The 24658-nt window shown below is 29.5% G+C and overlaps 1 protein-coding gene across 1 annotated transcript in view; it reads left to right on the top strand.

Annotated features, from left to right (window-relative positions):
• LOC145195994 (uncharacterized) overlaps nt 1–24658 on the top strand; it is a 247611-nt gene that overhangs the window by 112410 nt on the left and 110543 nt on the right. Inside the window, exons 105-109 of the mRNA XM_090078096.1 lie at nt 2588–2630; nt 6327–6378; nt 15066–15440; nt 19026–19363; nt 19440–19596. Coding sequence (XP_089934222.1) covers nt 2588–2630; nt 6327–6378; nt 15066–15440; nt 19026–19363; nt 19440–19596 — 965 coding nt within the window. The remainder of the gene's footprint in view (nt 1–2587; nt 2631–6326; nt 6379–15065; nt 15441–19025; nt 19364–19439; nt 19597–24658) is intronic.

Below are 24658 nucleotides of genomic sequence, written 5' to 3' on the forward strand. Positions count from 1 at the left end.
AAAAATCAATGGTGTCTTCTTGGTGGCACTGATACCCGCGAACACCATTACTGAAAGAGGATGTGCTGCCTTTTGTATTGTGATATTAGGCTTTGAGGAAGCGTAGACACGATCATTCTGCACATTGTGATGTTGTTGAACTGTAAAAATCTTCTCGTCTGTGAAAACGATGTTGAGATGAGCGTTGTTGGCGAAACGGGCGAGGAGATCCTTGCAGCGATCCTTGCGCTTCTGCTTTGATGCCTGAGACAAAAGCTGTGCAGGATTTTTCTTGTAAGCTGTCAAATTTAGATAATCCTTGGTAATTCTTCCAAGAGAACTTCGAGAAATTTGGAGCTGTTTGGCCATTTGTTGCATACTGCGTTCTGGGTTGCGGCGCACCCGTTCACGAACTTGCTTGATTTTTGCATCAGTCACCACGGAGCGCTTTCTTCCTTTGCGTGGACGATCTGACATTGTTCTCAATGCTTTGAAGCGTTGAATTGTTCTATAAACAAGCTTTCGCGGCACTTTGAGTCTAGTCTGGATGTCGCGTGCTGAAACTCCTTTCTCATGAAAATCAATAATACTTTGCCGATATGGTGATGGTCTTGTCATTGCTAAAAAAACAAGTAAAGTGAGTGAAGGCAGCAGTAAATAGATCAAAATATATAATAATATCAAAAACCAAAGCAAAATTAATAGTTTTCCATCCCTAGTTTTCAAGGAATTGCTTTTTTAAGATGGGACACTAATTATGGGCCACCCTGTAATTGCGTTCGCAAAGGATTGTTATTGGTGATTCAGGATTTAGATTGGAAAATTGAATAATTACAGGCTATTTAGGCCCAACATCTGTTTAACAAGCTGAACACCAACATCGGTTTAACAGGGCATATAGGTTAACCAGTTACGTTGTTGAGGGTTGTCTTGGGGTACTAAAGATCAGATTCAGATGTCTTGACGTCACTGGTGGAATACAGTATTCCACCAGTGACGTCAAGTATAATTCTTCATAGTATTTCGAATACTATGAAGAATTGTATCACGAACGTTTAAAAATGTTGACCCAATTTTTGTTTAGACAATTACACACAAAAATGTATTGTATTAGAGGCACAGTAGCATGTTCATTTTCATTCAAATACAGGGGGTATGTCCCTAATTATTGTGTGACATCACTTGTCTCATCATCAGCTTCTTCTATAATCTTCTACATCATAATTGTTCTGTATCTGAATGAAAGCAAAATACTGATTATTAAGAAATTTAATGTGTTTGTGGTTACATGGAAACTGCGGGAGACGAAACTTTTACTGTTTACATTTTAATTTTTTGAAACTTTTAGGTAGGGTAAGGTTTAGGTTTAACGCTAGAAAAAACTTACCATTGTTCTGATGATTCACATACACTCGAAATCTCTTCACTGCAAACTTATTTGAGTTTCAAGTGATTTGAGATATATCATGGAAGCTGCCTGTACCAGAAGTACGCCTCCTTTTCACAGCCTACTTCTTCACTTTCGATTTAAGTTCTATGCAATGCTGCCATTCTTTGGTATATGTAAATAAGTTTTGCATTTTTTTTACCTGTAAGCAGGCTTTGGTTCGAATCCAATATAAATAAAACATTTTATTGATACGAAAATTTTATAATTGAGACATTCCGAAAATATTATATTTGCGCTTACGCTTATAATTACGCTAAATTTAGTTTTACAATGTTGTAGGAATTAACAATGCTATATGTTTTTCCAAAAACAAAATTTTAAGAACTTGTTTAAAAATATATATATCGCTATTATTTTTAACATCTTGCTAAAATAGCCATATTGCTTTTATGAGACACCCGGCAGGTTGTCTGCGATTTTAAGTGTAAGTGGTTTTGAATTATGGAGTTTAAATTAATGCTGAAAAATGGGCGAACATTAGTGTTTTTGCAGACTTTTTGTTTTTCTTCAAGTTAAAGATAGTTAGCTAAAAACAAAACGGATACTGATCTTCTTCATTTCGAACGACGATCTTTCATAGCCTGTAACTTATAATGTGGGCGGAGTCGGGGAGGGTGCGAACCGAATTAGCGCCTTTTAATTTTTTCAAAACCTGTGGTTCAATATAAATGGCAATTAACGTTGTCATAAGTAATATTAGGATTATCATATACAAATATTAAAAATGAATAAATGTTAAACAGATATGTCATCAATAAAATCTTCATCAAATATTTGAAGATCAATCGATATAAGTTGTTAATAATTCATTTCTCTAATTTGATGTTAAATTATTGAGTTATAAATAAATATATTGAGTGAATTTATCTTGAAAGGGATTAAGTAGGCGTTGATGTTTTGCTTCTTGATAGTCAACTTTTAAATCGAACTTAAATCTATTTATAGTTGCCATAAATGCATTATAAGTAAGCGTGCATCTTAACTCTAAGCAACGTTTTTCTATTTATATATTGTTGACGATATAACAAAGTTGATGATTCTATAATCGGTTGAATAAAATCTTGATTTATTATTTATAATTCTATATTAAACCAGTAAATCTAATAAAAACTTAAAAATCGATGTTGATTAATTGTCATTTGATGAAGTCTTGTGATATATGAAACTCAAGTTAAACATGATAAAGATTATAGCGTTATACGTAAGCTCATTTTTTTTATAACGCATTTTAAATCTACAACATCACCCCTGAAACTTTCATCTTTTGTCATTATCAACCAAATAACCGAGAAAACTCTTTGGTTAAATCTAATCTCTGAAGAAAGAAAAATCAAGTTTACAGTTTCTTGATACCTTTGCTACTTAGGCCTGCAAATGACAACCACTGGTATTTTTACAATATTTTTTATTCAAATTTTTAGCAAATATATGTGTACACATAGTAAATAAAAATCAATTACTTTTAAACAAAAAAAATATAAAAAAATTAGCTGTCATTTAGGATTTATGCATGTATTCTCTATCAAAAAACGAATCAAGTAAAACATATTTTTTACAAAAACTGAAAGATAGTAGAATAAAGAAACTTGTTTTAGATTTTTTAAAGCTTTAACACGCAGACCATATTTTGAAGTAATTCTCTGCTTAAAAAATGTATTTAAACTAGTAACAAATTAATATATTTACCATTCTATTTTCACAATGCCACCTTGAGGTTTCATGATGGAAACAGAAATTTATTTTTTCTTAAAAATGCACAGAGAGAGAGAGAGAGCTTACAGCCTTGGCTAAGCAGAAAACTGCTGAAAAATTTTAAAAAGAAAATAACTATAATGACTTTAGAATTCCATAAGGTATTTGTTATGGGTGCAGAACTTCGTTGAGAAAAGATTTTGAGGGTGAAAAAGCAAATCTACACCACTAGTTTGATTTTTTTAGTATAAAACAAACAAAAGTAACTATGGAAACAAATGTCTGTGATTATTTGATCAGTCAAACTGCGAGTCTCAAAGGCTGGCCAAAGAGTGTTAAAACACAAGTGAAAAAGTAGTTCAATAGCCATCACTTGAAGAACACTTTTTAAAACAACTTTTTTCAAACTCTGATGAAGATTTTTTTTGAAAAAATAAAACTTCGTCATCAGAATATGATAAATGTTGCTAGTAATTAGCTGCTAGAGCAATCGTAATCCATTTTAAGTTCATCTAGATCCCAAATGAAACAATCTTTCTAAATCAAATTGTTGTTAAAATAATTAACCTTTCACTCAATGATGAAAAGAAATTATTTTATATTGTATCAGTTTAAAAAAAAGTTGAAAAGAGAAAATAGTCTTAAATTGCTTTGTAAATTTAGGAATTGATGGAGGAGGAGGTTTTCTGAAGGTTAGTTTTGGTGTTGTGTTTTTTTAATTTTTGCCATGTGGTATGAAAAGGGGCAAATATATTGTGTGGCATTCAGTTACATGCAAGTATATACCTATATTACTGATGCGACATTGACTCCAAAAATCTTATTCAAGCAGGCCAGCCAAGAACAATTTAGTCACTAAAGTAAGATTGCCAAGCTTTCAAAAATTCAAGGGCTGATCTAAAAAAAGACTTTAAAAACAAGGGCTGATCTTAAAAAAGACTTTACGTGATCCAATCATCACTTTTCAAGTTCAGATAAATCCCTTGTTGTTGATGTTCCATTCAGAGAACTTCATTTGATGATGAGAGTTGTCAATCATTTAGTCAAGTTTCTTAAAGAAAAGTGATCTCAATTGGCAAAATGACTTTTAGAAATGATAATAATTGCTTAGCCTTACCATGAAGGCTAACTTAAAGGCCCTGAGTGCAGAAAAATATTGAAAAATGTTGAAAATCTTAACGTATATGCAGTGAAGCAGTTTGCATTTGAGGCTACTGAAACAATCAACTAAATGAGAAAATTTTCTTGCAATTGCGGCGTCAATCACACCAAAAGGCTCATGTTGGTTTTCCTCATGTTTTTTCATTTTGTTTCAAAAAGAAGATTCTCACTTGGGATATACAGTGAGCAAGCCGTTGAAGCTTTGCATTACCAGTTTAAGACAACATGGCAAACATTTAAACATCTAAACATTCATCCACTATATGCCGAAAAGTTCAAAAGTTCTGTTGTTGAGTACAACAGCAAAAATCTCTGACTGGTTAAAGAGTTTCGAGAAGAATGTACTGATTTGACTATTTATGATACTGATTTAGTTTTTCAAGAATAGGAATTTATCTTTTGATTAAAATTCTTTAATTTTGATTTCAAGTTCTAAAAGAAAAATTTAATTAATTGAGTTGTATAATATTCAAATTTTATTTTGTTAAAAATTTATTTGGTTTTGAATTATTTTGTATACACATATTTTTTCCAAAAATGTGTATGAAAATTCGAATGAAGAATGCTGTAAAAATGCAAAAAGTGGATGTCATTTGCAAGCTAAAATAGCAAAGGTATAAAGAAACTTTAAACTTGATTCTCTCTTTCCTCCTAAGACATTAGATTGAAACAAAGGTACTGTTTTTTTCCTTGAAGTTTACCCTTTCAAACCACAAAAAGGTTTACTAGGTTTTTTTTGGTTGCCAAGATGGAAAAATATTTCAGGGGTGACATTAATCCTACATTAAATTACACATCAGCATTTTAGAAATTATAGCATATATACATGCTTATATATATATATGCTTTTTTAGAAAATATAGCATATATACACTGTCTTCCAAAGCTAAGAGAACTCTAATATAAGATTCTCTTCCAGAAAACAAAAATGTTTAAAATTGTTAAAAGTTTATTATAAAACGTTTTTTAACTTAAAAACCCTTATTAGATATACTAATTATTAATGCGTGTGAAATATATTTTTGTTTTATTTTTACTTGCATGACTCTCTTTTAACTGTTTTTTTTCATATGAAAAAACAAAACAGTATAAATATAGGAGCATTTCTAAACAAAGAGGATTTAATCTCAATACCGTTAATTGAAGAACAGCAATGTAGTTTAATGATAAATTGTTCGTTTCGAATCAGGTTTATAATTAAGGAAGACGTAACAGTTTCATAAATGGTCTTTGATGTTACTTAAAACATTACAAGCCTTGTTTAGTTGAAACTTATTGTAAAATTATAGTTAAAAGACGGCAGAATTGTCCGTAATAAATCTAATTATGTTTTCAAAAAAAAAAAGTAAAAAGCGAAAATGACATTTTTGGAGTAAAAAATTCACATTACAGCACATTTTTACCGAATATTTAAGTAAATATTATGTTCAAAAGAAAACTGATTTCAAAACTATTTTATGTATTACAAGAAATAATTCAGGAGGGGGGGGGGGGGGGGGGGGGGGGAAGATTGAGTGATCTTAATTTTTGAGAATGGGGGTTTTGCAAACCCAACTTAAAGATTTATTGTATTTCAGTTTTTAAAATTACCTTCAAAAAAACGTATAGCTTCAGCTAATTATTTTCTATTCAAACCCCAATATTAATTGAAACTAATTGATACATTTCACAAAATTTAAAATCTTTAGCCAAAATTTAAAAAAGGATTCAAGCAGTTTCACAACAAATGTGTTCGTCGATTTATTTCGAGAGCTGCTGCGTGCATGCACATGTGTAACTCATACGCAAAACTATCTATTTCCTAGTAGGCATTGGACATCCTTAGACGTCCAGTGGACGCCTAAGGATATTTTGGACGTCCTTTGACGATCAATTCCTACTGGGTTATTTATGTACTAACTTATAATTGTTTTGATTTAAAGTATGCCGTAATGGAACTAAACCAAACTTGTAGAATATTTGGAGTTCCATAGAAACTAGAAGAATAGTGTTAAATAAGGGTTTTTATGGTTTTTATAATTGATTAAACTTTTTTATGTTTTAGATTCAAATTCTAAAATGTTGTGATTTGGTAATAGCGATTCAATATCAATACGGTAAAAAATTTTTTGTATTACTATCCCTGTTATTGTACTGCTTAAGACTGATTGTTATGACATGCAATTATAACATAACAACAACATGACATAAGTCAAGAAGTAACCATGACTGCTTCCTGACTTAAATAATTTGAGAAATCAGGTAAATTTTGGTAAATCAAACTTTATTTGATTTCTCAACTTATTTAAGTCAGGAAACAGTCATGGTTGCTTTTTTAATTTGGAATAATCTATCTTGTGTATGACAGGAAAACTTTATTACGCTAAAAATAAGAAGCTTTTACTGCACAGTGCTCCATATTTAACTTTAAGTGGAAAAGACTCATAGCTTTTTTCCTAGAGTTGTTTTTCTGAAATTCAATGACGAAATTTTAACCACCTGTTTCAAAGAATGTTCCCTTGGTGCATAAGTAATGCGTCTGATTAAATTAAAATTTAAGGCATCACAGTACATTTCAAACTTCTAACGTTATAAATAAACTGGACTGTCATAAGCATCATCCAAATATAAAATCAACAGAAAATTTAAATTAAAAAATTTTTTATTGCAAAAATGAACAAAATGAGTATTACAACTTATTTATCATTATCATCATCATCATCATCATCATCATCATCATCATCATCATCATCATCATCATCATCATCATCATCATCATCATCATCATCATCATCATCATCATCATCATCATCATCATCATCATCATCATCATCATCAGCATCATCATCATCATCATCATCATCATCATCATCATCATCATCATCATCATCATCATCAGCATCATCATCATCATCATCATCATCATCATCATCATCATCATCATCATCATCATCATCATTATCATCATCATCACCATCATCATCATTATCATCATCATCATCATCATCATCATCATCATCATCATCATCATCATCATCATCATCATTACCATCGTCGTTTTGACCTCATCTTGGACATATAACCGATTTAACTGAATTAAGTTGAAAGCGCGCACAACTTAAGTATTGCATTTTGATGTTGAAAGCTTTCTTTTATCTGGTTCAAAGTAAAAAAAAAACATTGTGAATCTGTAGGAACAATTGAGATGGAATAGTGCCAAGAACTTTTTCGAAATCGCCAATTATGTTCTTCGCAAATGATTGAAAACTCTGGAATCTTCAAATTTTTTTTCCTTTCACTAAATATATACCTAAGTGCTTCAGAAAACTTTCAGTTACAGTGTCTGAATACACATTCTTCCTAATGAAAAACGAATTGAATGCAACAATATCTATTAAACTCTGAAAAGTAGCAAAAGACCAGCGAAATTATTACTCTATGAGCTGTATATTCTTTTATCATTTTATCAACATTGTTTACACGCCGTTTTGTTGTTATAATGTTGAATTGTATACGGCTTATATATCTCTTCATCTCCAACTATCTCTTCCTTGAAATGTTCTGATGACAAGAGTAAAAATTTTTTTCCTTTCTTCGGAATAAAAAAGCAAGAATTAAATTTATAAAAATCATAAAGTAAAATTTAAGATATAAGTAAAATATAATATAAAATAAAATTAAAATATAAGTAAAATTTCGTAAATCCGAATGATCTAAATATTCACTATTTTTCTCGAGAAACTCTTTTGGAATAAATATTTTGTTCTTTCCTTCCGTTCCAAATAATTTCTAATATCTTTCTTTGGATTCTTTCGCCAATAATATACTCGTAAAAAAGTTATCATTTGTGATTCTGCGTCCTCTAAAATCTCTCAAACACTCTACCATTGATAATATAACTCGTACTTTCTCTCACAAATTTCCTGACTTTCCACAATAAGCATCAAAATTTATTAGGCACTTGCACTAGCTATCATTCATTTTTTTATGCCATATTTATCTGATATACCATATTTAGCAGGATTATACAGAATTAAACATCATCTACCGAAAAGTCCAATATTCCGCTCAACAGTTACGTGAGACCCTAGTATGCATTCTTTATTGCATCGTTCTTTTACTAAATATGCATCTCTTTTGCTACTAATTTAGCGATTTTCTTTCTTTCTTGTGTGTATGTTGTCAATCTAATTGCACTTAGATTTTTTAATAAGTATATTCTTGATAATGATGCTGGTAAATAATAATGAATAAATACAGGCAAATGAAAGGGATCATGTTGTTTCCTCAGTGAATCGATTGATTTTTGGTTATTTCTTGTGACACAAATTGCAATCAACATGCACAAAAACTCCTCTAGTTCAAGTTTATCAATATTTTTCCATATTTCTATCAACCTTGTTCCTTTTCTATTTGTTTCTTCAACTATTAAATCAATGGAAGGTAATCGGTAATCCTAATTTATTGACGAAGAGCATAAAGCTTAATCGTGATATATTTCCATATCCAGCTCTTATCAATTTTTCTTCAATTTCAAGTTGCTAACTCCGTAATAACTGAAACAGCCTCAAACAAGTACATTAGCACCTCCGTGTTTGATGGTTTTATTGTTTTTTGACCAGGGTTTTTCATTTTCTTTTCCATACTTTTGTCTTTCTTGGAATTTTTTAGTTCGAATTTATTTTTATCAGAACATAAAGCTGATTTCCAAGAATCTAATGACTTTGAAATGTACTTTTTTGCAAAGGCAAGGCGTTTTGTTTTATTTTTTCTCGAAAATGAAAGGTCTTTTAGTGACACGGGATCCATAAAATCTTGCAAAGCGAAGCCTACGTTGTATTGTTCCTTCACGAATGTTCACGCTTAGTTTTTCTTTAACAGCTCAGGCTGAAATAACAGGCTCTCGCTCTACTTCTCGTACAATAGGCTTATCTTCTCTAGATGTTGCTTTTGTTGAACGGCCTGAACGCGCACTTATTTTGCACACTTTCAGTTTTTTTATATTTTTGTATTATTGACTATACCGTTGCCTTGCTTTTCTTATATGTTTCAGCAATTTTTCTATACCCGAAAAAATTTTCAGATCATCAACAATCATTTGCCGTGTCTCAACACTAATTTCGTAAATCTCAGGCATTTTGGAAAACTTTTAAAATAAAACAAAAGAAGTAAAATATTTTAAATTTTATTTCTGTGGTGCAGACAAAAAAAATTACATAACTTACCAACAAAACTATCCAAAAATTAACTTACGACACTAAATAAATCAATAGGTATGAATACTTATGTCGTATTTAAAATTGTACTTCTAATGTTATATACTAAATATAACCAAACATAATTACATATCAAGTTAAAATATCAACACAGCATTATTCTTTATAATCTTTACACATATTTTATTTCATAGCGATAAAGAATAAACGCGTTAGAGTATGAAAACAAATTTTAGTGATGTGTTAGGTATATAAATAATTTTGTCGTAAACTGTAGTGCAGTGGTTCTTAACCGGTGCTCCGCGGAGCAATGGTGCTCCGCGAGGTATTGCAAATTATGAAACTCAAAATTTAATGTTCACTCACTTATTACATTACACTGTAATGATTACAGTTTAGGTAAAAAGCTATAATAATTGGGTTTTATTACCTACCTACCTACATTGAATGCAAAATTTTGAAAATAAAAATAAAAAGTGCAGTTTACAGGAAACCAAATAATAATAAGGTTAGTTTGTACTTTATTCTAGTCAAGAGAAAATGAAAGTACACTTACATTCATTTAATTAATACATATTGAGTAAAAGAAAAAACTAATTAAAATTAAGAAAGAACGAAACAAAACTTCTAGAGATTGTTGACAATAATTACAGTTTATTTAAGTTACCAAAAAAAAATTATATTGTATTAAGGCAGTTTTATTAATTTAAAATTCTATAAATAATTTTTTTTTTTTAACTAAATCAACGAATAATTTTACAAACAACGAAGACTTTAAACACCTTTTTTTTTTATTTTAAAATTTATTTTTTGAGCGAATGTTTTATGGTTTGCAATCACCGATTTTAATAGTCGTTATGACAATTAAAATCGGTTACTTCAGAGCGAAAAACATTCGCGCATTCGTTTAATGTTTTAAATTTAATATGTATGATAAAAATCATTATTAAACGGAGTCAAAAAGGTGTTTTAAAAACTAAAATATTTTTAATAATTATGAAAAAATAATAACATTAAATAAATAATGAAATATTTATTTAAATCAATAATAAAAAATTAGTTTATTGTAACGTTTTAACAACTGTAATCTAAACCGAGCTATGTAATTAAAAATAAAATTTGCTATAAACATTTTAAAAATTTGATCGGAAATTGTCCGACCAAATTTAAATTTAATCAGACATTTTGTCCGGGACTTAACAAAAAATTAAAATGAGCCCTGTATTAATTCCCAAATCATTTTTGGTTTTTAAAGTAATACCCCATAATGGACAAATTTCTTATCAAACGAAAAGCGAATGATTCGGAAGAACAAAATACTGAAAATGGACCGAGTGGAAGCGGTAGTAATGCTCTTGCTGCACATATTGTGTCTGATACAAACGATAGGAATAAAAGAAAAAAAATTAATCGACAGTATTCTGAAGAATATTTAAATTTTGGATTTACGTACATTTGTGAGGAAGAATATCACATTCCACATTGTATTGTATGTGGAGAAAAATTATCCAACAGCGCGATGGTTCCTAACAAGTTGAAACGTCACTTTTCTACAAATCACGCCAACCTAGCTACAAAAACTAAAGATTATTTCAAACGATTGTTAGATACGCAAGCTAAACAAGTAAAGTATTTTGAAAAAACTGTGAAAATTTCCGATAAGGCACAGTTGGCGTCATATAAGGTTGCTGAAATGATTGCTATTCAGTTAAAACCACATACTATAGCAGAGTCTTTAATTATACCTACATATTGTGAAATGGTTAAAATTATGTTTGGCGATGAAGCAACAAAGGAGGTAATGAAAATTCCTCGTTCAAATGATACAATAATAAATAGAATTAAAAATATGTCAGTTGCTGATAAGATTTCCAGACGGCATTTTGTTCTGCAAATTGACGAGTCTACTGACATAAGTGGAAAAGCTCATATACTACGGTTTGTTCGTTTCCTTCATGAAAACGTTCGACAGAAAAAGATGTCTTTGACTCTATTTCTTCCTATTTTGAACAATTCAAAATATCATGGGAGTTGTGGGTGGGAATTTGTACGGACGGTGCTCCATCAATGGTAGGCTCATTAAAAGGGTTTGTGACTCGCGCCAAGAAAAGAAACGCCAATATTACATCTACTCACTGTTTTTTGCATAGAGAATCTCTGGTGTCCAAAACATTACTAGTAGCATTAAAACCTGTGCTAGACAAAATTGTAAATATGGTAAACTTCATAAAATCGAGACCTTTGAAAATACGCGTCTTTAAAAATCTTTGCATCTCTATGGAAGCCAAGTACGAATCTTTGCTTTTGCATACTGAAGTGAGATGGTTATCCAGAGGAAAAGTGTTACGTCTTTTCTTAGAACTGAAGGATGAATTGATGACATTTTTCCAAAAGGAAAATATGGATGATTTGAATGATGATGGAATCTTCAAAATGACATTTGGTGTGCTAAATTGATATTTTTGATTATTTAAATTGTGTTGATTCCAGCCTTCAAGGAAGAAAAGAAAATTTTTTAATGACCGACAAGTTAACAACCTTTCGGAAAAAAGTTATTTTTTGGAAAAATCGTGTGTTGGAGAAGAAAGTGGATATCTTTCCTTCTCTTAATGATAACACTATCGACGAAATTATTTCAGCAGTAACGGAGCATTTAACTTTATTAGAAGAAAAGATTGAGTTTTATTTTCAATAAACGTAGAAACATATGACTGGATACGTAATCCCTTTGCCAAGGTTGATACATTATATAGTAAGTTGTCATAACAAGAAGAAGAAGAATTAATCAAATTATCATCGGATCGCACACTTAAAATGAAATTTTCCGAAATGGTTCTTGAGGAATTTTGGATCTTTGTGCAAGAAGAATACTCAGCTATATCCATGAAGGCACTTAAAATCTTGTTGCAATTTTCAACATCATATTTGTGTGAACTCGGTTTCTCGATAGTCACCAACATAAAAACTAAAAAACGAGCAATACTAATTTGGATGAAAAGTTGAGGGTAGCTATCTCTAAAATTAGGCCTAATATCACTGAAATTTGTAAAAACCGTCAAGCTCAGGTTTTACATTAAATCTGTTTATTTTTCTGAATTAAATTTAGCTCAATGTAATTTTTTTACTTATTAAATTTATGCTTATTAACAATTTGTTTGTCATGTTATCATTTTAAACTGTTATGTTATAATCTTTTATTTTCAATAAAAGTCGTACGTATGCGTATTTGTTTGTTTTTTTTACTCTTTGATTTCAGTACTCCCCAAATTTTTGACTTCAAAAAGGTAGAAATTGACTTCAAAAAGGTAAAGAACCACTGCTGTAGTGTAATTAAAAATCTTAATGCACGCCAAAAGCGACAAATAACCATTTTTACCAAACTTTATGGATAAAAAGGAGCAAAAGTCTCAAAAATAAATTAGCGGTAAAAATCAACAATTTATCAAGAGATAGAAATCCAGAATGTGATTGAATTCGCAACACGTTCTATTACTCAAAATCTTAATAAAAAAAATTATCAACCAGATTGTTAATACTTTTATAAAACAATTTTTATACAAAAAAATAATTATTACTCAAGATGGCGAATATTATCGATTTGTTGTATATTTGCGATAATATGATTGTAAGGTTGCGCTAAATTACCCACTTGATTTAAAAAAAAAAACTGAATGGAAATTCTTTATACATTCCATTAAAAAAAAACAATTTAAGACGATTTATCGGTGTTGGGGAAGAGGGAAAGGGGAGTAGAATGCCGTGAATACATGTGCACTTGAATATCAAACCAAATTAAAATATAAAATTATGATTTTAAAGTTTTTCTTTTAACTACTATAGATATTCTCAGGAATTTAAAAACATTGAAAAGATTTAAAATCATCATATTCCTCTAAATTGCTCAAATATCAGCTTGTTCTGCTCAAATATCAGCTTGTTCTGCGCTGCTCTTTGGCCTGGTGTAAATCTTGGTAACATAAGTTAGTAACCTAAAATGTATCTGATTTTTTAAATACAGCAAGTTATCTTTTGACGTTGCATTAATAGCTAATTATTAAAAGCATTTTTTAAAATAAACATAAACTCTTTTTAGATGTAATGTTAGTTAATAGACATGAGTTGCTCTTGATAATTGAAACGTTTCTTGTGGGGTTTTCATTGATTTGCAAAAAGTTTTTGATACCGCAGACCATGACTTTCTCCTATCAAAACTTTGATATTATGGTGTATGTGGCAAACACCTGCAGTGCTTTAAATCTTACCTTTCCAATCAGCAGCAGTTTGTTACTTTTAATGGCATCTTCTCAGACATTAAAAGCTTTTGCATTTGTATCTCTTAAAGATCTCTATTATGTCCTCTTCTCTTATGTCCTCTTCTATTATCTATATTGATTATCTTAATCTTTCTATCAAATATTCAAATATATATCATTTTGCTGATGATACTTATCTTCAATTAATAACAAACCTTCCCAAAAAACTAAACAAGTATGTTAATCAGAATACTGCCAGTCTTGTTAAATGGCTCATTGAATACTAAAAAACAGAAATGGTAATTTTTGAGATGCAATATACTAACTTTTCCAAGAAAACTAACAAGAATCTTGCAAAATACTTGAACTTTAGAATAAGTGCCCAAAAACTGTCTTTGTCTAATGATATAAGTTATCTTGGTAATGTGATAAATAAGAAAAAATTCAATCAAAATAAACATAAATGACTTTACTCTCAAATTAAGCTGTTACACATCATATTAGCAAAAGTTTATATCACCCAGTTTTTGGTTCACATTTAAAATATGCATGTCAAGTTTGGGGACAATCTAAAACCATGTCTTTCTAAAATTGTTTCATTTCAAAATAAAACACAATAAATAATTCATTTCTGCCCAAGAAATTTTCCTAGTGATATTTTGTATCTTACATCCAAAATTCTTCATTTCTATGACTTAATATAGTTCCTAAATTGTCCATTTGTCTGAGATCAGTCATATGATTTCCTTCCTATCATGCTTCATAACTGCTTGAATAATAGGACAAACTGTGGGTTGACCTCAAGAAAGTTGCTTGTAACAACTAACCCACTAAAACAGAAAACTAAACATGAAATAAATTCCACTACATACCAGTGTATCCTTTCTTGGAGCACCCTTTGGAACACCCTAAAAAAAGATTTTATCTTATATATCTTATAATTGTTTATTGGTGTTTATGTAAATATGTGCATGTATTTGTGGATACACTATTAAATCTTTGAACTATATATCTCTTTTAACAGTCTATTCTCTGGGTGTTGCAATATAAATTTTTTTTAAAACTCTACTTTTATTATGATTAATTTATTTCAAATGTTTTTCTTTAGTCTTTATTTTATCTTTTTTAGTTCATTGCATTTTATTAATGGATTACTATCTGCTGTGACCTGTGTTTTTGTAACATTCTTATAAACACAAAATATAATGATATTAATTGATATTAGATGAAAAATCTAACCTAATTTTTTTAAAAATTTGATGCTGAACATTTAATATCTCATCAAAATCTAACATTTGATAAATATTGTATAATTTTTTATTTTCCTCATTTTAGATCTTACATCTGTAAATGTTTTTACTGATAATACTGATTATGACATGCGATCAACACCCAACAGTGAGTTAAGTCAGCATAATTACTACAGCAATAATGTGACACTGCAGAAAAATGCTCCTTGGCTATTTGTTTTAGCTGAAGAATACTTTGTAACAAATGCTTCTGTAAATCAAAATAATAATAAACTGTTTCAAATCACATTGATAAACTCAGGTCAAAGCAAGAGTTATAATTATAGTAAAAGGCAAACTCCTTCAGAAGTTCAATATGAATTTGATGGGATGAATTCCAAGTTCATAAAGTTGTTTGCAAAAGAAGATAATACATTATGTCAGTACTTTATTGTGTATTCTTATCAGTTCAAAAAACCTTGTAAGTATTTTAGATTGTTTTATTTTGAATTTATTATTGAATAATTGATACCACAGTTGAACAAATATTAGCTTAACTTTTAGTTAACTGATGATGTGTGAGTTCTTGATTTTTTAATTTTTTTCAAAATGTAAATGTTTTTTTTATCTTTTTATTTTTTCAAAATGTAATTTGTAAAATGGGAATTTCTTTACCGGTTATTATATATCATGCTCCATGAAATCCAATATGAGCCAACAAAGTTATGATTTTTTGAATTTTGTAGTATTTTACGTTTTCATGTGCGCCATTTTCTTATTCTACTAAAGTTTATGTATAGCACTATAATTTCTGAAATAAATATGGTAAAGAGTTAAAAATTTACATCTGATCATTTTCTAAGGTGGAGAATCCACTAAAGCATATAATAGGACTTAATGTTTACATATAGATTATTACAAGTTATAAATTTAGTATTCATAACTTAAAGTTAAAGATTTTAGCTACCTGTCAGGTTTTTTTCTAAATTGCTTTTTCTTAAATGGCGAAATTCAAAATTTAGATACTGATACGTTTTTTTAGTGGTATTACTTATAGGTTATAGAAAAAGCATCATAATATCTTTTTTTATGATTAAAAGATACTGTAAGGTTTTGAAAACCTTTTTTTTAAATCTGTTGCTTATTTTTCAAGATTACATAACTATATACATTTTTAAATGAATTTAATCATATTGAAAGTAAAAATGCACAGATTATGACTTCAAGATTGATGATCTTAATTAAGAAATTTTAAGATCTTTTTCTTTCTAAAGATCTTTTATTAAGATCTCTTTTTTTAAGATCTTTTATTAAGATCATTTTCTTCAGTGAAAATTACATAAATTCATTGTATCATATTTTTCAACAATAAATACTTAAAAGTTGACAATCAGTTTTTAATCAAATTTATAATAACTGTTTTTTATAGTATATTTAGCACTTAGCTTTATAGTCTTGGTATGAACTCTCAGTCAGTAAAAATTAACTGTTTTAAGTGTAGATGTATTGTGATATTAATCTAAAGTAGAATAAAAAAGTCATATCAAAAATAGTGATTTTCAAAGCCTTTTTGTTTTTTCTATAATTTTTTTTTAAAAAAAAATAATTAAATGCTTTTCATAATTTACCAATTACTTTTCCAAAAAAAGGTGTTTTTCCTCCACCACAGTAAGAACTTGAGCAATAAAGGTTTTTGAAGGGAGTTTAACAGACACTAACAACATTAAGGTTAAGGTTAAGGGAAAATTGTGCAAAATTCATTATAAAATTTGATAATTATAGTTTAATATTGAATATCTTTGAACAAAAAGATATTCAATGTTAAATTACAATTGTTAAATTCATATTAGAATTACAAGTTTGAATGTAATTGCCAGAAAATATTATAATTGTTGGTTATAAATATATTTAAAGAGGCCCTCTTGAAAGCACAGAAGTAAGGCATGTAGACAGAAAAACTTGTAACTCCCATAGATGATGTTAAATACAAAGTTAAGTTAAGTGAGGATCAATGCTGCATAAATTACTGTTCACAAAACCAGAAAATCAGTACCTACAGCATGCACCTTAAAATCCACACTAACTTTTGGACTTTTTTAAAAAATTTTTTTCATGGGCATTATTTTTTTGATTTATAGTTTTAGAATCTTTGACTCATATGTAAACAAATAGTAAAATAACAAATTTGATTTTTTTATGATGACTGCCAAAAAAAAGACTTTAATCTACCTTGATCTCTTAGGTGAGACGTCCAAGGACATTATAGCAAGACTTGGGTAGGCTAAACATACTGTGTATGATATTTTATGTTGATTTAAAAAGTTTGCTTGCATAGAATGGAAACCAGGGAATTATTAAAGAAAAAAACTGGGAACTTAATGCTAGTTAGAGCAGTGAAAAGTTGAATTCAATGCAATCCATAAAGTTGATGGACAAGGTACTCTTTGTGGTTTAGTATACAATCAGAAATGTTGTTAAATATGACATGAAGGCTATGTCTAGAGCTAGATCTGAAAGACACCTCATCACTGAAGAAGCCAAGGCCAAAAGAGCTGATCTTTTTGCAACGGATTCTGCATCAAATAGCAGGACTGATTGCTACATTAGCACCTTGAAGGGAATAGATATTCCAGAATCTATTATGTTCAAGTTCAGATAAAATATCCCACTTCTGTGATGATGATTAGAGTTGTAACCTTAAAATGCCACCATTTTTATTAATTCAGGAATCAAAATCAATTCATAACTCAGAAAACCATGTCCAGCCATGGATCATCTCTAACTTTGACCCTGACCCAAAAATTGTGTACTAGCAGGATAGGACTCCACTCCATACAGCTAAAAGACCCAGGAGTGGCTCAGAAAATACATGCCTATGATTTGGGAGAAAGTTTTGTGTAAACAAGCTCCCCAGATTAAAACCCTCTGAACTACAGTAAATGGATATATGTTGAGTCAAAGGCCTGTGGATCTGCCCACAACAGTATTGCAGCTCTAAAAGCCTGTCATCAAATAGTGGAATGCCATGCCAGAGGAGTATATCCTGAAAATATGTAGGAGGTTCAGGTCCAGAATTGAGGCTGTGATTAAGGCCAATGGTTCACACATTGAGTAACTTATTTAAAGTTCATAGAAAATTAACATAAAATAAGTTATTTTGCCAAAAGTCTTTTCTTGTTTACTTGATTTTATGACCTACCATTTACAAAAACTAGTGTGGATTTTAGTGGCGCATTCTGTGAGCAGAAGAAATGCATCTTTATGCCCAAGAAACACATCTTTAAGCGACCTAAATGTTACTAAATATTTAATGGTGATAACTGAAGATTTGTATATAAATATATGCATAAAATGTTATGCTTACCTAATTAACTAAAAAGAATAAGTAATAAAAAAATGATAATTAAGAACAATAGTAAAAAAGTATGCTTCTGATATATTTTCAGTTTTTTTTTCAAACCTTTGTTTTCTATCATAACACACATGGCTCAATATGCTAAAAGAAAATTCTAAATGTGTCATAAGAACCATAAAACACCCACCAAGTATTATTAGTGGATTAAAGCTAAACATGGCTCATTAAAATATTAAATCCTATTTACTACCAGGTCTTCTGATAAAGTTTTTTTTGAAGAATTGAATTGATAGCACAAACTTGTTTCATTAAAAAGTGTCAAATCTTTATTTTAAAAGTTATGATTTGGTCAGCTGATAGTTTTCAAGGACAGACCATAGAACTTTAGGTAAATGTAGATGTCCTTCCAAAATATTGATTATTTGCTGTGTCCAATAAAATTGAAATTTTATTGGATTTTAGTTTTTTATAATATTAAGTAATAAGTTATTTTGTTTGTTATATTGTTTTCTAAAATTAAATTTGATACTACTGTTCTGTGACTTTGCAGTAATATTGTGAATATTTATTCTATTTAGTAGTGATTAATTATTAGAACAAGATTTAAGGGTTAACGCAAACATAACTGTATCATGATTGCAATATCTTTATCGAAGCAATATGCAAGGTCTAAATCATTTATGTTTTAGTATTTTTTTGTCTTTTTTTCAGCATACTTTGATACACCTGATTTAAATCAATATAGCATTTATGAAGCCTCATACTTTTCCAGCAGTTCATCACTTGATTTAAAAACAGACATATTAAAAAACATTGGAAGAAACAATTTCAATTTTAAATCTATAAGTCCACTTGATACTGAGTTTGATGTTTCTCCTGTTGCTTGGTTTACTGTAAGATTAAATCAAGTTCAATTAGTTGACCAGTTTCTTGTCCAGTCAAGTACAAGTACAGATACAAGCCTGAATTTTGTTGAAGGAATATGGTTATCTTTTCGTTTAAATGAAAGCAGGAGTTTCATTTCTTACAAAGAAAATAATCAATTGATTGTGAGTTATAAAATATAGTTGATGGTCTTAATCAGTGTCAATGTTAGTAATATTAAACATCTGAAATTTTTTATAGATATTCAACAGTAGCTATATCAACTCAAAGTGGTTCAGTTACAGTTTGCTAAATCCTTTTATGGCTACAGAAATACGAGTGCACATCGATTCTGGAAATCCCCTTATGACTTTCAAAATGGACTTTAGGTTTATTGAACCATCTCAATACCAAAATGGTAAGTTAACAGGCTATTTAGTCTATTTTGTTTAATTAGCATACTTTTATTTAGCAAACTAAGATTTGTGTATGAAACATAAAAAACCATATTACCTGAAAAGGTTATTGAAAAAGTAATTTTTAAACTGAAAAAATACTGATAATCTAACGTAAATACCAAACTTTTCTGTGGTCATATCTATGAGCTTTGATAACTACATCACTTGCTGTTGAAGCTCTGTTGAGTAACTTCAGGAATTGTCATGAAAATAGAAGAATTTAGTAATAGGTGCTGTAGCAAATAAGATTCCTTTTAAGAAAATTTCTGAGCTTTATGATGTGGTGAAATCAACAATTAGCATACTAGTTAAGAGATGTAGAGACCATAAGACATATAAAAACAAGCATCATACAGGCAAGCCAAAGATAACTACATCTGTCATCAAGATCATCAAGGCTGAATTTTGGTAAGACTATCAAAACCTGATTCCTGTAAAAGTGCTGTTGAATTAAGGTGACATTTTGAACAAGAATAATGTTAAATACAGTGTGTGTACAGTGTTCTTATCTACTTTGTTGACTCTATGCATCGTCATTGTTAAATCTAGAGGCTATCCAACAAAATACTGATATGTTGTGATGAAAATTAGTGATTATTAGTGAAAATTATTTTTTGAATTTCTTCATGTTTATAAACTTTTGCATGTTTATGTTTTTAATAAAATTTAAATTCCTTCCTTCTGTTCCAAGTTATCTTTTTTTTTTTTGTTGAGTAAATTAGACTATGTAGTCACGTTAGAGAAACAGTTGTTAAAAGTTTCTATCATTTTTAGTGAAAAGAAAAAAATTTATGACAAAAAAACTCTAAATATTTAGCTGTTTGCAAAGTTTGTAAAATGTTTACAAAGTTTGTAAACAGCTATACTGTATATCAATTGCTATTATCAGTTGGTATATATCAGAGGAACCTGTGGTTTATATCAGAGGAACCTGTTTGATACCAGAGTGTCACACATTTTCAGGAGACTGATGCTTACAACCACAGAAAAAGTAGCACCTGATTATCTTCCCAAAGGGCCCAGGGTAAAGTTGGAAATATTTCTTGGTTTCTATGGTCATGAACAGTCTGCACAACCAACTCAAAGACGTTGTTCCCATTGCTTATAATCCAAAAGATACTTACCCAAGATCCTTGTTTTTGTGAAGAAGATGAAAATATAATTGAGAATTTCAAGTATTGGCAGAGTTGGTATTTGTCAATGACAGGGCTGAGAATCAACTTCAGTTTCTCCTTCAGGTTGTCCTGGCCCATCAAAGCCAGTTGACTATAATAAGAGAAATCTAGCTCATACCAGTTCCAGTGGTCAATAAGTGAAATTAGTCTACTTTTATGTTCTAATGAAAAAATGAACAAGCCTTCCTTAGACACAATGCTGGAAGTGACAGGAAATTTTGGTGTCCTAAGTCTAAAAAATTGCTATTCCAGCTTATGTGATTAACATCAGTCAGTTCTGTAAAGTTGATGTGATAAGCTGAACAAGTGGACATGAACACCAGGTAAAGTTCTAACACTAAAAGAATGTTTGTCTAGATAAATGATAGTTAAATATATTTCCATTTGCTAATCTGGTTACAAAATTTTAATATACACAAAACTTTGATATATATCTATTTTTTATAATAACTTTTAAGCATTTATTCATGCTTTATTCAAGAAAACATGAAGGCAAAACTTGAACAAAATATTTATCTTGTAATGTCAATAATTATATTATTGAACAGATTCAATTTTCACAAAATACTTGTAGAGTTTTGGAAAATTACTGGATTTTTGTTAGCTTTTTTGGACAAAATCTTAGAAACATTGAAGAGACAATTCTTATTGTCTCTCTGCCTATTTTAACTTTTAAATGTGTTGTGTTAAATTTATGAGCTAGAGTTCCATAACTTAACATTGCATCTTGTCTAGCTATTCTATAGAGATAGTGTTCATCTCTATTTGTTATCTTTTAAGACCTTTCAGATCTTGTTGAATCTTTGACCTCATCTGTCATGTTATAATTTTTTGTTGTATTCTTTATACTCACTTACTCCTAAAATTCTACCTATTTCTTGTTTACTCTTACTGCCTTCTTTTCTCAAGCCAATATTTTGTCATTTGATGGCTTCAGTAACACTTTTTCTCCCCATTTTACCACAATAATAAGAAATAAGCTCATATTTGACCAATGTTATTATTATGTAAGTTTTTCAGGCTTTTACAAGTCAACAAATGCAAGTGTAATACATATGAAGACAGTCAATGGCATAGCTGAACGTGGTTTAGTTGATGCTGCTTTTTTACATACTTGTCCATTAACTTGTTTTATTTTGATGGATATGTATATATTAACCTGAGTACCAATATCTTTTTTTGATATTATTATTTTAAACATTAGTGATCCCATTTATCAAAATAGTTTTGTTAAACTTTACCTCTACTAGTTTCTCATTAAAACCAAATTGGATAGTGCCCCAAGTAAATAGTTGTTATTTTTATATGTATGTATGTATGTATGTATGTATGTATGTATGTATGTATGTATGTATGTATGTATGTATGTATGTATGTATGTATGTATGTATGTATGTATGTATGTATGTATGTATGTATGTATGTATGTATGTATGTATGTATGTATGTATGTATGTATGTATGTATGTATGTATGTATGTATGTATGTATGTATGTATGTATGTATGTATGTATGTATGTATGTATGTATGTATGTATGTATGTATGTATGTATGTATGTATGTATGTATGTATGTATGTATGTATGTATGTATGTATGTATGTATGTATGTATGTATGTATGTATGTATGTATGTATGTATGTATGTATGTATGTATGTATGTATGTATGTATGTATGTATGCATGTATGTATGTATGTATGTATTTATGTATGTATGTATGTTATTAAAATATAAATTTTTTAAACTAATATTCTTTTAGTTTTCAACTTGGTTCAAAACCTTGGTTCAAAGTATGAAATGTGAGGACTATTTTACTTTTGCACTCCTCTTTTTTGTAATGCAGGTTTTGAAAGATGGTTGTCATTGTCGTTCTTGCCTAAAATGAAGATCTAAAAGAAATAACTCATCTTTGTTTTTAAATTTCAAATCAGAATGCAAATTTTATTTTTATGGAGTAAATGCTAGTGGTTAAAAGATTTTGCTATGCTCAAAACAAGATAATCAGTAGTAACTTGGACCAAAAAATGAAAAAAAAATATATTGATTTATTTAGGAAAATAATTTGTTATCTTGATTTGAGGGCTGAAACATAGCCCTGAACATTGTCTTTCCACACTGTCACATTGCTTCAACTCTATTAGTTATCAAATTTGTAATTAAGAGTAATTCATAGTGCTATGTTGAAAATGTTATACTGTAATGGCCCTATTTCAGATTGAACTGCTTGAATTTGTAGAGGTAAAGGAGTGAAGAATCGTTGTTTGAGGGCAGCTTCCTAACTTTTGGGTGTTGTTAGGAGTTCTTCTGCAGATCTTTATTAAATGTTAATCTAATTCAAACCTGTCACTAAGTAAGACCATTTAGTATAATGAAAGCAGGTTAGGTTAATCAAAAGTGAAGCAACTGATAGCATCCAAAAGTAAATCAGGATTTTAAAGTATTTTTAAATTGTTGTTTTTACAAATAAAGAATATGCAGTAATACAGTAAAGCAATACAATAAAATATTTTCTTTTAAAATTGATAGCTCAAACTCCTAATTAAGGAAGATATTTTTGTTTTGAGGATTTTTTGTGGATTTAAGTTATTTCATGGTGTCATTACTGACATAAAAGTCTATTTAACAAAACTTTTTTGTCTGGGTTAGATGTCTTCTATCATTAACTGCAGTTTTTACATTTTTTAAAAGACCATAGTTACCCCTATTCAAATACTGCAATTAATAGGATGTATAAGGTGATATGGTGAACCACCCCAAAAAATGAGTAATGCTACCCTCAGTGAAACAATTGATCCATGATTGTTCACAATCAGCAGGATGGTTTAAAAAGATTGGATGGTTTGAACTACATAAAGAACTTGGTTAAGCATCTCAATTGATCCAAAAACATCTAGAAAGATACTAGTTAATCATTATAATCCTGTAATGAAAATGATGTTTATGTCTTACTTTTAGAAAGATGAACTCCTAGAAAGGGATAAAATATTTCGGCCTCAAGCAACAGAATTAATTATACTTTTATATAAAAAATGAATTGATATAAGCTGAAATATTTAATTATGTAGTATATCACAAACCTTACCTTATTTTAACATCCTTTCAATAGTTGAGAACAAATGTTTGCCAATTCAAAACATAGCACTATTTTTCTGAGGGTCAAATGAAATGTTAATAGTATTTTCAGTGGGTTAAGACATGAAGTTGATCAGCATGTTTCTTGATATGGCCTTCTAGCAACTTCTCAAATGTCTCTGTATAGACCGACTTTGCCTTAGTAGTTCCACCATTAATTTTTCTCCATTTTTTTCATTTATCTGAACAAGGTTTACTTGTGATTTTTTTTTTTCTCTGTGGCTCGATCCCCTTTTTTTCTTTTTTTTTTTTTTTAATCTTTTGAAAGTATTTCACTGACTGTTTTCAAAGTTTTCCTCTTTGCTGCACATTAAAATTAAAAAGACTGGAAAGATGTCACAAATGTTTATGGCAGTTTTTTTAACTCTCAAGTTTTCTGCACTCACTGCTTTAACTTTTGAACATACTTTGCTTTCTTCATCAACTGGAACTTCATTTATCTTTACCTCTTACAGCAAGTTAATTTACCCAATTAAATTATTTTTGAAAAGGTTTATTAACAGGAGGTCAATAAGAGAAGGAAGTTAGTTTATTAAATAAATGTTCTACATTAAGTCTTAAAGCTTCGTATTCTGAAAATTTTCCTTTGATTGTTGCCTCCAGGTAAGACCAGAGCCCTTTAAAGGTGTTGTTAATTTACTGAATGGAGAGGTCATTTCATGAATTCCTAACGGATTGGCAAAGATCATTCAGATCAAGATATTGTTTATT

The sequence above is a fragment of the Hydra viridissima genome, unplaced genomic scaffold (genome assembly GCF_058129835.1).
Source record: "Hydra viridissima isolate aposymbiotic clone 2 unplaced genomic scaffold, HvirCarnegie_v1 scaffold_2, whole genome shotgun sequence".
NCBI lineage: Eukaryota > Metazoa > Cnidaria > Hydrozoa > Anthoathecata > Hydridae > Hydra > Hydra viridissima.